The sequence below is a fragment of the Chiloscyllium punctatum genome, chromosome 24 (genome assembly GCF_047496795.1).
Source record: "Chiloscyllium punctatum isolate Juve2018m chromosome 24, sChiPun1.3, whole genome shotgun sequence".
Taxonomy (NCBI): Eukaryota; Metazoa; Chordata; class Chondrichthyes; order Orectolobiformes; family Hemiscylliidae; genus Chiloscyllium; species Chiloscyllium punctatum.
In genome coordinates this window covers 80,733,715-80,749,056 of record NC_092762.1, presented here as the reverse complement: position 1 = coordinate 80,749,056, position 15,342 = coordinate 80,733,715, and the positions used below count along the sequence as shown (strand labels likewise).

At 41.8% G+C, this 15,342-nt stretch overlaps 1 protein-coding gene across 2 annotated transcripts in view; it reads left to right on the top strand.

Annotated features, from left to right (window-relative positions):
* The window catches only part of haus8 (HAUS augmin like complex subunit 8), a 63,859-nt gene that overhangs the window by 7,490 nt on the left and 41,027 nt on the right, over nt 1-15,342 (top strand). For both annotated transcript variants that reach the window (XM_072594285.1, XM_072594283.1), the window contains exons 3-4: nt 11,435-11,465; nt 12,716-12,873. In XM_072594285.1, coding sequence (XP_072450386.1) covers nt 11,435-11,465; nt 12,716-12,873 — 189 coding nt within the window. The remainder of the gene's footprint in view (nt 1-11,434; nt 11,466-12,715; nt 12,874-15,342) is intronic.

Genomic DNA, 15,342 nt, shown 5'->3' with positions numbered 1-15,342 from the left:
CCTTAGTATGTAAATATTTCATGTTGCTTTCTCTTGTAACAATATTTTTCTTGCTTTTCATATCTCACCACCTCTAATTTTTTTCTAGGTGTGCTTTTGCTGTCATTTGATTGTTATAGTGATTGTAACAAAGTCAGTCAGGTGGACCTCAGAATATGGGTTCCACGATTGGGCCTGTTAATCTGGTCCAATCAGGGACCTCTGGCTGACGCTCGTAAACATGAGTGTCAGAGGTAAGAGAACTTATAGGCTGCTATCCAGGAGAGTGCACACCCTGGAAAACATATCTACACCTGGTTTGGAACAGTTAAATTGCTTAGCAAAATCCTAATTAGAACCAATCAAAATAAACTCCTAGTTAAGTGGCCACCCGGACCTAATGGAAGTTGATACTGGTGCAGCTGTCTCAGTGATTGCAGAATTAGTCTTTAATAAAATTCACTATGGATGCCAACCCCTAAGTTTATCTAAGATCTTGGTTAGACTGAGAATCAATGTTAGAGAACATTTACAGATTAAGGGTATAACTTTGATTCCGGTCTTGTATGAGAAGCAGCTGGTTCAGTTGCCACTGATTGTAGTAAAAGGTTCAGGCCCAAACCTGATGGGACAAAATTGGTTGAGAAAGATTCACCTTGATTAGGTCAACATTTTTCAATTAGAAAACGGTTGCCTGAGTGAAGTCCTAACTAAAAACTCAGAAGTTTTTCAGGAAGGTCTAGGGACTATAAAAGGAGCTAAGTCCACCTTGCATGTTCTTCAGGAAACAACTTCTCAATTGTGCAATGTCTGCCCAGTGCCCGTTATCTTATCTACAAAATAGGGGCAGAAGTCAGGAGGCTGGAAGGAATTATCAAACCAATACAATTTACAAAATGGGCAGCATTGGTTATACCAGTTGTGAAGCTGGTTGGTTCATGTTTATGGGGATTTTAAACAAAAGGTAAACAGCTTTTTGCAACTGAACAAATACCCAGTCCCTCCCCTGCAGGACTTCTACACAAAACTCGGTATCCTTCACAAAGCTGGACATGAACTATATGTACTTGCAATTGGATGAGGATAGACAATAGGTGCAGGAGTAGGCCATTCTGCCCTTCGAGCCTGCACCACCATTCAATATGATCATGGCTGATCATCCTTAATCAGTATCCTGTTCCTGCCTTATCTCCATAACCCTTGATTCCACAATCCTTGAGAGCTCTATCCAACTCTTTCTTAAATGAATCCAGAGACTGGGCCTCCACTGCCTTCTGGGGCAGAGCATTCCACACAGCCACCACTCTCTTGGTGAAGAATTTTCTCCTCATCTCTGTCCAAAATGGTCTATCCCGTATTTTTAAGCTGTGTCCTCTGGTTTGGCACTCACCCATCAGCGGAAATATGTTTCCTGCTACCAGAGTGTCCAATCCTTTAATAATCTTATATGTCTCAATCAGATCCCCTCTCAGACTTCTAAACTCAAGGGTATACAAGCCCAGTTGCTCCAGTCTTTTCGCGTAAGGTAGTCCCGCTATTCCAGGAATTGACCTCGTGAACCTACGCTGCACTCCCTCAATAGCCAGAATGTCTTTCCTCAAATTTGGAGACCAGAACTGCATACAATACTCCAGGTGTGGTCTCACCAGGGCGCTGTATGGCTGCAGAAGCACCTCTTTGCTTCTATACTCAATCCCTCTTGTTATGAAGGCCTGCATGCTATTAGCCTTCTTCACTACCTGCTGTACCTGCATGCTTACCTTCATTGACTGGTGTACAAGAACACCCAGATCTCTTTGTACTGCCCCTTTACCTAAATTTAGGTAGTAATCTGCCTTTCTGTTCTTACCACCAAAGTGGATAACCATACATTTATCCACATTAAACTGCATCTGCCGTGCATCTGCCCACTCGCCTAACCTGTCCAGGTCACCCTGTAATCTCCTAACATCCTCCTCACATTTCACCCTGCCACCCAGCTTAGTATCATCAGCAAATTTGCTAATGTTATTGCTAATACCATCTTCTATATCATTCATATACATTGTAAAAAGCTGAGGTCCCAGCACTGATCCGTGCGGTACCCCACTGGTCGCTGCCTGCCATTCCGTAATGGAGCTGTTTATCACTACGCTTTGTTTCCTGTCAGCCAACCAATTTTCAATTGAAGTTAGTACTTTGCCCCCAGTACCATGCGCCCTAATTTTGCTCACTAACCTCCTATGTGGGACTTTATCAAAAGCTTTCTGAAAGTCCGGGTACGCTACATCTACTGGATCTCCCTCGTCCATCTTCAGTTACATCCTCAAAAAAATTCCAAAAGATTAGTCAAGCATGATTTCACCTTCATAAATCCATGCTGACTCTGACCTGTCCTGTTACTACTATCCAGATGTGTCGTAATTTCATCCTTTATAATAGACTCCAGCATCTTTCCCACCATTGAGGTCAGACTAACTGGTCTATAATTTCCTGCTTTTTCTCTCCCACCTTTCTTAAAAAGTGGTACAACATTAGCCACCCTCCAATCTGCAGGAACTGATGCCGAATCTATTGAACTCTGGAAAATAATCAGCAACGCATCCACGATTTCTTGAGCCACCTCCTTCAGTACCCTGGGATGTAGGCCATCAGGCCCCGGGGACTTATCAACCTTCAGACCTAACAGTCTCTCCAACACCAATTCCTGGCAAATATAAATTCCCTTAAGTTCAGGTCCTTCAGCAACTGTTACCTCAGGGAGATTGCTTGTGTCTTCCCCAGTGAACACAGATCTGAAGTACCAATTCAATTCTTCCGCCATTTCTTTGTTCCCTGTAATATATTCCCCTGTTTCCGTCTTCAAGGGCCCAATTTTAGTCTTAACCATTTTTTTGCCTTCACACACCTAAAAAAGCTTTTACTATCCTCCTTTATATTTTTGGCCAGTTTACCTTCGTACCTCATTTTCTCTCTGTGTATTTCCTTCTTAGTAATCCTCTGTTCTTTAAAAGCTTCCCAGTCCTCCGTTTTCCCACTTATCTTTGCTAGGTTATACTTTTTCTCTTTTAACTTTATATGTTTCTTAACTTCCCTCGTCAGCCATGGCATCCCATGCCGCCTCCTAGGATCTTTCTTCCTTTTTGGAATGAACTGATCCAGCATCTTCTACATTATACACAGAAATATCTGCCATTGTTCCTCCATGGTCGTCCCTGCTAAGGTATTGTACCATTGAACTTTGGCCAGCTCCTCCCTCATAGCTCCATAGTTCCTTTTATTCAACAGAAATATTGTCACTTCCAATTGTATCCTCTCCCTCTCAAATTGCAGATTGAAGCTTATTGTATTATGATCACTACTTCCCAATGGCTCCTTCACTTCGAGGTCCCTGATCAATTCTGGTTCGTTGCACAATACCAGATCCAGAATTGCCTTCTCCCTGGTAAGCTCCAGCACCAGCTGTTCTAAGAATCCATCTTGGAGGCACTCCACAAAGTCTCTTTCTTGAGGTCCAATACCATCCTGATTCTCCCAGTCTACCTGCATGTTGAAATCCTCCATAACAACTGTAGTAACATCTTTGCGACAGGCCAATTTCAGCTCCTGATTCAACTTGCATCCGACATCCAGACTACTGTTTGGGGGCCTGTAGATAACTCCCAAGAGGGTCTTAGAATTTCTCAGCCCTATCCATACTGACTCTACATCCCCTGATTCTAGGTCCCCCGCGCGAGGGACTGAATATTATCCCTTGCCAACATGGCCACCCCACCCCCTCTGCCTGTCAGTCTGTCCTTACAATAGCACGTGTAGCCTTGAATATTCATTTCCAGGCTCTGTCCACTTGAAGCCACGTCTCAGTTATCCCCGCAATATTGTATCTGCCAATTTCCAAAAGAACCTCAAGCTCATCCATCTTATTTCTAATGCTTCGTGCATTCATGTATAGTATTTTTAATTTGTTGCTGCCCTCACCCTTCCCATCAACTCCTATTTCACTCAACCTTACAGCATGATCCCTTTTTGAGTTTTCGGCTTCATTAATGCAGTTGTCTTTCTTGACTTCCCTTGTTCTAACTTTCCCTTCAATTTCCTTCTTAAACATCCAGTCTGTCCCCCCGCTACTTAGTTTAAACGCAGCTGTGTTGCAGTAGTAAACTTGCCTGCCAGAATGCTGGTCCCTAACCTATTAAGTCGCAAACCGTCTCTCTTGTATAATTTATGCTTACCACAAAACATACCCCAGTGATCCAAGAATCTAAATCCTTGCTTCCTGCATCAGGTCCCCAGCCACACGTTCAAGTCCATTATCTCCCTGTTTCTGGCCTCAACAGCCCGAGGAACTGGAAGCAAACCGGAGATGACCACCCTGGACGTCCTGCTTTTCAGCCTTTGTCCTAGTTCTCCAAAGTCCCGCTGTAGTATGTTCCTCCTCTTCTTCCCGACATCATTTGTGCCAACATGTACCACCACCTCTGGCTCTTCACCTTCGTCCTTGAGGATTTCCTGCACTCTCTGTGATGTCTTTAACCCTGGCACCAGGAAGGCAACACACCATCCTTGAGTCCCGCCTGCTGCCACAAAAACCCCAGTCAGTTCCTCTCTATGGAGTCCCCTATTACCATGGCTCTGTGCGAAGTCCGACTCTTCCGCTCTGGCTCCATGCCAACTTTTGATTGACAGATCTGGCCGCCTCGTGGACTGGCAGTGTCATCTGTCTCTACTTTTTCCAAAAGATTCAACTTGTTCCCAGAAGTATGCTACAATTAATACCCATAAGGGTTTGTACCCATATGAGACTGCAATTTTCTATATCAGCCTATGCCATTTTGGATATTGGCCTGTGCCATTTTCAGTGGACGATGGAGAACACTTTACAAGGTCTATCCCAGGTCACTCATTTGTCTGGAATGCTTGCTAATTACAGGGAAGACCAATGAAAAGCACTTGGAGAACTTGGGCATAGCCTTAGATGTTTCTCCCAGGTGGGTGTATGCTTTAGATGGGAAAAATGTTTTTGTTCTAGGTACCCTAAGTGACCTACGTGAGCTGCAGAGTCAACAAGACCAGGTTACACCTGTTGGAAGATAAAGTGAGGGTGGTCAAAGGTGCCCTGGATCCCATGTCTGTACCAAAGCTTAGGTCGTCCCTTGAATTAGTGAATTATTATGGAAAGTTCATATTTAACTGGGTTCTCCATCCTGGCACTCTTACATCTGACTTTGTAAAAGGGTAAGCCTTGGAAATGGTCTCCTAGCCAAGACGTAACTTTTGGGGAAGTGAAGAAGCAGCTGCCATCTTTAAGGTGTTGGCACCCTGATTCCAAGTGAGATCTGGTACTGACTTGCAATGCCTTCCGATATGGTATTGGGATAGTGTTGACTCTCAGATGGCCCAATGGAGAGGAATGCTAATAACATTTGTTTCCTGACCTTTGGCTAATGCAGAGTGTGAGCAAAGATATAGAAGGAAGATTTGGTGGTCACCTCTGGTGTGAGAAAGTTCCATCAATACCTCTTTTTATGAACATAAATTTGTCATAGTCATAGACCACAAATCCCTTCTAGGGTTACTCGGAGGACATGGCTGTACTGCCTATAGCTTCAGGTTGAACTCAGCAGCGGGCTTTTGTTCTCAGTGCAAGTTGGAACACCGTTTGGAAGGCCAAGTGGCAAATGTGGATGCCTTGAGCCGCTCCTGGCAAATACACCACCAGTGATTCTGCCATTGGAAGAGTCTGTTCTGATTAAAGTTTCTGGACAGCCTTCTGGTTACTGCTGACAAAATCAGACTGTGGATACAAAAGGATCTGGTCCTGGAGAATCTAAAACAGCCCGTGGTGATGAGGGGCAACAAAAGGGCCATTGCAACCAAAATTGAAATCTTTTCGGGACCCAGTGAGACCAGGCACTGTAGAGGATGCTATTTTATTATGGGGAACAAGAGTAATTGTCCTGAGCTAAGGTTGCTGCCAGATACTGGCTGAACTCCACCAGGGTCATTGCGGGGTGTCCAAAATTAGATTAGATTAGATTACTTACAGCGTGGAAACAGGCCCTTCGGCCCAACAAGTTTACACCGACCCGCCGAAGCGCACCCACCCACACCCTACATTTACCCTGTACCTAACACTATGGGCAATTTAGCATAGTCAATTCACCAAACCTGCACATTTTTGGACTGTGGGAGGAAACCGGAGTGCCCGGAGGAAACCCACGCAGACACTGGGAGAATGTGCAAACTCCACACAGTCAGTCGCCTGAGGTGGGAATTAAACCCGGGTCTCTGGCACTGTGAGGCAGCAGTGCTAACCACTGTGCCACCCAAATGAAGATGTTGGCAAGAAGTTTTCTGTCTGATAGCCAGGATTAGTTGCAGATGTAGCCACGCTGGTGGTGCAATGCCTAGAGTGTCAACTAGGAGAAAAAAATTACCACCAGCTCCCTCATAAACCTTGGGCTCATTTACACATTGACTGTATGTTCATGGGCTTGATGTTCTTAGTCATTGTGGATTCCCATTCAAAGTGGTTGGATGCGCATTGAATTCATTTGCCAAACATGGGGATGACAATAGAAAAGGTGGGGGGGGGGGTGGTGAAATGGCATCAGCAATGCCTATGTCGGACACAAGATTCCTCTAAGCAAGAGAGACCAGTTTTACTTCAGTGGATGAATATTGTCAAAACATTGGAAATGGCCCTGCACGGGTAAGAGGTGTGGTTGATGTGAGGTCAGATCCCATGATATATAAAGATAAGGTAGATGAAGTGGTCCTAAACAAATATGTTGACCAGATGAAAGCTGTAAACAGAGCAGTTGCAAAACATACCTGACTCCTCAGAACAGCCAGAAAGGCTATTGGAACCCATGGGTTCTCCTATGATGTTTGTTTAGCATTGAAGAAACCTCACTCTGAGCTGGACACATTTGGTGTTGCAGTCTTGACACCTTTACTGCCTGAAGAAGTGGATGAGTTTCTTCGAAAGACTCTGAAGCAAGAGGCAGGCTACGATCTGGTACATGTTCGTAGCTGAGCCGGAGTTGGTAGTATGGGGCCTGGTGCAAAAATGCCCCTGGAGAGGCAACTAGGAAAATAACAGACCTTGTCGTAGGACATAGAGGGGGAGGGATGACATGATTGTAACGCAATCAGCCAGGCAGTTCCTGGATTGGACCAGATTGGGAATGTTAATCAGGGAGCCCTGGCTGACAGATAAAACAGGTGTCAGAGGTTCTGTTCACTGAGAGCTGGCTCTGAGAAAGCTGTATTAATGTCAAGTACTGTGCATGTGTAAATAAAAGTGACAGGTTTCAGGCTTCTGTGGAGTTATTTGAGTTGCCTCTTTTTATCATTGGTCTTTTAAAAGCTGCCAACCATCCTGTTTGGCATGTGAGATTTGATTCTCACAGAATTTTCATATGCTGCATTAAACAGCAAATTTTAATAATGAGAGCTGTTTAAGGTAAAGATGAAATAAGCTCCTACAACATTCTATCTTGAAGTGAAAGTGAAAAATTTGAACTTTAAGCAGTAACTCCATATCATGGCTGATGAGCATCAGTGCAAGGGATGTTATAGAGATTTGGAGAATCTCTCTGTGAAAATTTCCAAGACTTTGTGCTTGTTGCAGCAGGATAGCTGCTGGCTGTGCATTCAGGCCATTCCTTTGCTGCATTGCAGATTAAAAATCAGCCGGCTGAAATCTCTGCCAGGACAGTTGTTGGAGACTTGGTCATTCTTTACCCTTGGGTTAGTAAGGAGGGAGAAAAAAGGAATGGTCAACCAGGGTTCATACACAGTATTTGCTGATCAATGGCCGGGTCTGGTTTGATAAAACTCTCCGTCTAGCTTTGCATATGACGATTAGTTGCATGGACAAGGTACCAGTAAGCTCCCTGCATTTATCAAACCAGTCAAGCACTGACACCTTCCGGGGAAGTGTGTTGAAATTAGAAGCTTTTATTTGTCAGTGGAAATGAGAACTGAGACCTACATTCTATGAATGATTAAATTTTTATTGATGTGTGTCTGTTTCAGTTTGGGAACTTTTTTGTGTTGTTATCTTCAAGTAATCGGTCCAATATGTGCACTTCAATTGCTGCCGACTATTGAACTGTAACTATGACTAATAGGTTCAACAACATTGTAAATCTGCAGCAACAGCCTTGATTTACAACTTCAGCAACCTACATCTACCAGCATCGATGGATCATTCAGCTGATAACACACAAAAAAAAACTGCTGACTCCAGGGAAATGTCATTCACTTTTTAATATTAGATGGTAGAACAATCTGGTGCAGTTAGGCACATGAGGAACTCTCTCAGCACCTAGTACTTTGAGTGACTACACAAAAAATGCTGAATTTCATTTGTGGTGAAGAGGGTCCTGTGCATCCAGCTGATGTTTTGCTACATACAGTACTCTTAAAACAATGCAAATTTTAGTAATGCATGAAGACCATTTAAAAGTTTTGAGACCATTTTATTATTGAAAATACATTTTTTGTTTTCATTTTGAAATAATAATTGAATGAAACCACCGTTTTGAACTTGAGTGCCAAGATCAGGTAAAGGGGTAGATTCCCTCCTGCAAAGATCATGGCAAATAGAGTTCAATTTGGATAAATGCACATTTTGGTACAAGAAACAAGGGGTAGGGCTTATCTGGTTGGTGGTAGGGTCTTGGGTTGTGTTGTAGAACAGAGGGACCTTGCTTGCAGGTACGTAATTATAGTCATAGAGATGTACAGCATGGAAACAGACCCTTCGGTCCAACCCGTCCATGCCGACCAGATATCCCAATCCAATCTAGTCCCACCTGCCAGCACCCAACCGTATCCCTCCAAATCCTTCCTATTCATATACCCATCCAAATGTCCCTTAAATGTTGCAATTGTACCAGCCTCCTCCACTTCTTCTGGCAGCTCAGTCCATACATGTACCAGCGTCTGCGTGAAAAAGTGGCCCCTTAGGTCTCTCTTATAACTTCCCCCTCTCACCCTAAACCTATGCCCTCTAGTTCTGGACTCCTGCACCCCAAGGAAAAGACTTTGCCTATTTACCCTATCCATGCTGCTCATGACTTTATAAATCTCTGTCACCCCTCAGCCTCTGCTCCCAGGGAAAACTGCTCCAGCCTGTTCAGCCTCTCCCTATAGCTCAAATCCTCCAACCTTGGCAACATCCTTGTAAATCTTTTCTGAACCCTTTCAAGTGTCACAACATCCTTTCAAAAGAGGGAAACGAGAATTGCACACAATATTCCAACAGTGGCCTTAGCAATGTCCTGTCAGCCGCAACATGACCTTCCAACTCTTGTACTCAATACTCTGATCAATAAAGGAAAGCATATCAAACACATTCTTCACTATCCTATGTACCTGTGACCCCACTTTCAAGGAGCTATGAACCTGCACTCCCAGGTCTCTTTGTTCAGCAACACTCCCTTGGACCTTACCATTAAGTGTATAAGTCCTGCTAAGATTTGTTTTCCTAAAATGTAGCCCCTCCCATTTATCTGAATTAAACTCCATCTGCCATTCTTCAACCCATTGGCTCATCTGATCAAGATCATGTTATAATCTGAGGCAACTGTCTTTGCTGTCCACTACACCTCTAATTTTGGTGTCATCTGCAAACATACTAACTATACCTCCCATGTTCACATCCAAATCATTTATGTAATTCTTTGAAGTTTGCATCACATAGGCAGGGTGTCAAAAAGGCATTTGGCACGCTTACTTTCAATGCTTACTCCTTTGAGTATAAGAGTTGTGAAATCATGTTGAGGCTGTATAGAACATTGGTGAGGTCTCTTCTGAATTACTGTGTCTAGTTCTGGTCGCCCAGCTTTTGGAAGGATATCGATAAGCTGGAGAGGGCTCAAGAGACTTACCAGGATGTTGCCGGGTACGGGAAGCTTGAGTTGTACAAAAAAGCTGGATAAGGTGTGTCATTTTTCTTTTTATTGAACCCCCCCCCCCCACAACCTACCCTACAAAATTAGAGGTGTAGGCGGTTGAGAGGCAACCTGATAAGTTTATAAAATAATGAGAGATCGAGTTCATGGTAGTTGTCTTTTCTTTAGGCTGGGGGATTTCAAGACTAGGGTGCACTTTTTTTTAAGGTGAGTTGAGAGATTTAAAGACATGAGGGGCAAATGTTTTTCAAAGGGTGGTTTGTGTGTGAAATCAACTTTCTGAGAAAGTGGTGGATGTGGGTACACTTACATTAAAAGACCTTTGGATGGATACATGAATAGGAAAGGTTTGGAGGGGTATGGGCCAGGAGCAGGCAGGTGAGACTAGTTTAGGATTATGGTTTTGGCCTGAACTGGTTGGATTGAAGGGTCTGTTTGCATGCTGTATGAGTCTATGACTCTATTAGTTGATCTGTGAATTTTCGATGGCTTTTGGGAATAGATCTTTGGACCTCTGAATTCTCCATTCAGTCCAATATGTCATTACTTTACTGGAAGCACATGAGGGTGGAATGGGGGAGGCACTGAATTAAACACATTGCAAATCAATCCAAATACGGAGTTGACTGATCTGAGGAAAACAAACTGGGACTCAGCATTCAGGAAAATGCAAGAGTTGTATCAGAGAGTGGTGAGAAGGCAATTCACCTGAATCTTGGTGCGAAGTGAGTGTTTGTTTAGAACAGTACAGCACAGAATGTTGTGCTTCAGCCCACAATGTTGTGCTGACCACTGATCCTCATGTATGCACCCTCAAATTTCTGTGACCATATGCATGTCCAGGAGTCTCTTAAATGTCCCCAATGACCTTTCCTCCACAATTGCTGCTGGCAGCGCATTCCATGCTCTCACAGCTCTCTGTGTAAAGAACGTGCCTCTGACATCCCCTCTATCCTTTCCTCTAACCAGCTTAAAACTATCATCACATGTACTCAACTACATTGGTACAAGAGAACAGTGAAAAGTGTACAATGTCGCCATTCCCTGCACAATCTTAGGTACAAAGGTACCGAGGCGCAAAATCTTGGGTACAAAAATAGAAAAATCAGGAAATAAGTTTAAAAGTTCAACACCACAGTTCTTACTATAGAGTAGAAAAAAAGTTTTAAAAATTAGATCAAATTCCTTCAAGGAAGCATATTTTAATCACTTCAGACTTTCATTTTTCTTAAAACAAACAACAGCTGAATTTAAAAAATGAAGTGCTGGAGCTCAAAATTAGGGAGGAAAATTGCTATAGCAGGTATGGTATATAAAACGTGCCTTTGTATTCCAAGATGTAGTGCTTATTCATTTTAAGGATTTCTAATAACCCTGACCATTTTCCAATATTGTATGTGTAACTCAAATAATTCAGTCTTGCTGTGAAAGTATCTAGTTACTTATTCAGATCGGAACATGCTGTCTTTTTATTTTTATCTGGTTATGTTTTTAAATAGTACCATACTCTTTTTGAAATAAATCAATTGTAATATTCATTTAAATTACAGCTTTTAACGAGGACTTCAATGAATCTGGCATGTGAGTGTTAAGTCCTTTAAGTTCTTTCTCTCGATTCTTTTAAGCTGTATTGTTTTGTACAGTGCTCTTTTGAAACCTATTGAAATAAGAGTAAAATTGCTAAATGTAAATTCCATTGCTTTTCAATGTATTGACTGATTTCTGAAGCATTTCATTTGGGGGGCACAGTACATGGGTTTCAACTAGATAAGTACATGTGCAAATGTTCTTGAATCTAGATATGGATTTTAGTTATCCAAAGAGAGCACTGACCCACTAATGTAGTGAATGGTAGATGGTTACCTCATTGGTGGGAACAAGTGAGAAACATTTAATTTGCACTACAGATGTTGTACACAATATTGGTGCAATAGAATTTTTCTGGTGCATTGGTCAATAAACTTGACAGCACTAATTTTATCACGGTATTAAGTATGTTTGTGCAAGGCAATCATTTTTGTTGAAATGTTCACATATTCTGTGCAGAATAACTGCATCCAGATAATTTGGACCTTTTCACTCTGTTGCTTTGGTGACCACCTGCTTTTCAAAATTATGTTGATTTTAGGTGTTTGTATTTGCAAACTGTATTTTGTACTCCAATATGATTCAAACTTGGGAAATTAGACTTTCAAAAGCTGTTATTTGTGAAATTTTGAGAATAAATGGTTTGGAAGGCCAGAAATGATTGAGTTTGAAAACATTATCTAGTAAAAATATAACAGCTTTATGCTTTCGAGGATGCAAAATTTTAAGTATAATGCTAGGTTTCCCTGATTTGGGCCTGAGATTTGAACTCTAGTGATGCTTCATTTAATCAATTTTGGCGGCAATGTGGAAAAAGTATATGGGGAAGGAGTTTCAAAAGTGAGAGATTTATTGTTGGTCTCAATGTATCTGAGCCATAGAGGAGGCAGTTGCCTTGGGCTACCAATCCTATTGGCTTCGGTGGAAGTAAACATGTCTTGATTGTTAATAAGGACTGGATTGAACTTCGTTGTAATGCAACAAATGGTGGAGCAGCTTAGTTTTACTCACTGTTTAGACTTGTGTATGAAAGAGTGCCTTGTGTAACATACTAAAAAGTGAATGAAAAATTTGGGAAGAGTAAACTTGCAGAGAAGTGGGAAATTAACAAAGAAAATTATTTGCATCAAGTACACCTGTTTTCAAATGTCTCACCCATTCAGTCTGCTAGACACTTTTGTAGTTGATACAAGGATGACTTGACAGACTTTACTTAAAGTCTGAGGATCTTTTTTTCTTTCCAGATTGCTTAGGAGTTCAAAAAGTGTACCAAATCTGAGCGATTCGTCAAAGTTGTTCATTACACCGAAGTCTCCCTTGCCTACAACACCTGGTCAGAGACCAGCATCAACACGCACACCAAAGTCACTTGCTGCTTCTCAAAGCTCATCACTGAAGAAGTGTAAGTGTTGCAAATGCATATAAAAGCAAGTTCATTTGTTTATTTAATTCTTTGCACTACTTTTAAAAACAATTATTTTTCTTAAGAGGGTAGAAATTCATTTTAAGCAGTAGCACAAAACTGGTGCTATTCAATCAGCCCCTCTTGCATATGCAAATCTTGATATTTAAATCTGTTGACTGCATTTGCTTATTGTACTGTTTCCTTTGTTAACTGGGTATATGTTACCACTATTGTTCTTTGCATCTTTGCTTTTGCTTGTGTAAATCAAGAAGCTCAGATTTTCTTAAGATTTCTAAAAATGTTTACGATTGATTGGTTGGTTAAAAAATAAGCAATGTCCAGTTATTGTACTAGATGAAGAATTTGACAATTTGAGTTCAATTCTATTGAATTTATCAAACTAAATTCCATAAGTTTTTTCTTGTTATTTACAAGTGAGTATTAGAAAATATTTACATGCTAAAGTGTTAGATTGTTGTAAAGTAGTATTCTTCCAGGGTAGGCAATCTGTCACTCTGTATTCAATCAGACATTCACACCACTTGATGGACCTTCAACTGGTATACCTAGCCACTTACTTTTTAAAAAAAAAAAAATTTTTAAATCAAAAGAAAAGATGAGGTAGAGAAGGTGTCAGGAGCAATCATTAGGGAGATTATAGTTGGACACTTAAAGTCAAGGTATCAGGAAGAGTTAGTTTGGTTATGTGAAAGAGAAATGGTGACTAACTGATTTATTAAAGGGCTCTGAAGGGGTAGCACGCACTATGAATAAAGGGGAGCTTGTAGATGTTCTGCACTCGGATTTCCAGGAGGCATTTGACAAATTTTCATGTAGTCAGCTCCCTACTGTACTCACTGTATACCCATGACTGCGTCACCAAATAACAGGCTAATGCCATTTACAAGCTTAAATATGTGTTGCTGGAAAAGCGCAGCAGGTCAGGCAGCATCCAAGGAGAAGGGCCCGAAACGTCGATTCTCCTTCTCCTTGGATGCTGCCTGACCTGCTGTGCTTTTCCAGCAACACATATTTAAGCTCTGATCTCCAGCATCTGCAGTCCTCACTTTCTCCTAATGCCATTTACAAGGTTGCTGATGACACCACCATAGTCGATTGAATCTCAGATGGTGACGAAACAGACTACAGATAGGAAGTGGAAGACGTGGAAAAATGATGCACTGAGAACAACCTAGCTCTCAATGCCAGCAAAACCAAGGAACTCATTATTGACTTTCGGTGGGATGTTACTCATGCCTCCCCACACATCAGCACAGAGGTGGAATGCCTGGAGAGTGTCAAGCTCCTGTGAGTGGTCATCCACAACAAGCTTTCTTGGACTCTTCATGTGGATGCACTGGTTACAAAGGCCCAGCGACGTCTCTTCTTCCTCAGGCAACCCTTGCCAACTTTTATAGGTGTGCCATTGAGAGCATTCTGTCCAGATGTATCACTACCTGGTCTGGCAAGTGTGCCATTCAAGGTCGGAGACAGTTTCGGGGAGTCGTGAACTCAGCCCAGACAATCAAAAAGGCCAACCTCCCATCTATAGAATCCGTCTATCAGGCCTGCTGTCAAGGAAAGGCTGCCAGCATTCTCAAAGATCCATCCCATCCTGGTAATGGTTTTTCTACAACCTTCACCATAGGGGAGAAGGTACAGAATCCTGAACACATGCACCAGCCGGTTTCGAAACAGTTTCTACCCTACTGTTGTTAGAGTACTGAATGGACTCACAAACTCCCTGTAACTACATTCGCTTGTACCTATTATTTACTTATCTATGCTACTTAACTTTGTAATCTGCCTGTATTGCTCACAAGACAAAGCTTTTCACTGTGCCTTGGTACGTGTGTCAATAAATTCAATTCAATTCATGTAATACATTATTACTCAAACTTTGCAACTTTGTAGTGCAGGGATTAACATAAATCACATGGTTGTGATTGGCTGGCTGCAAACAAAGAAAATGCATGAATGGATCTTCTACTGACAGACACGACTCCATTCATCAAATCCTGCCAGTGCTGGGACCTCAACATCTTACAATTTATATCAAGGATTTGGATGTGGAAGCAAAGACATGGGAGCTAACATTTCAGACAACACAAACAGATAAAGTATGTTGTTCAGAGAACACCAGGGTGTTGCAAATGTATTTTGAAAGGGTAGGTGGGCAAACATGAAGTTTTTCACTTTGGTTTGATGAATAAATGTATCAGTTTAACTGAAAATGGGTGCAGACTGATTTAGGTGTGTTAGTATACTACTTACAAGAAAAAATATGCAGAAATAGCAAGAAATTAAGATGGCTAATGAAATGCTATTTTTTATTACAAGAGGAAATGAACATTTTAAAAATAAGAATATTTTGCTTCATTTACACAGGGCATTGGTGACACCATATTATGAATATTGTGTGCAGTTTTAGTTGCCCTATTTAGGGAAGCATGTTTTATAGAGTCA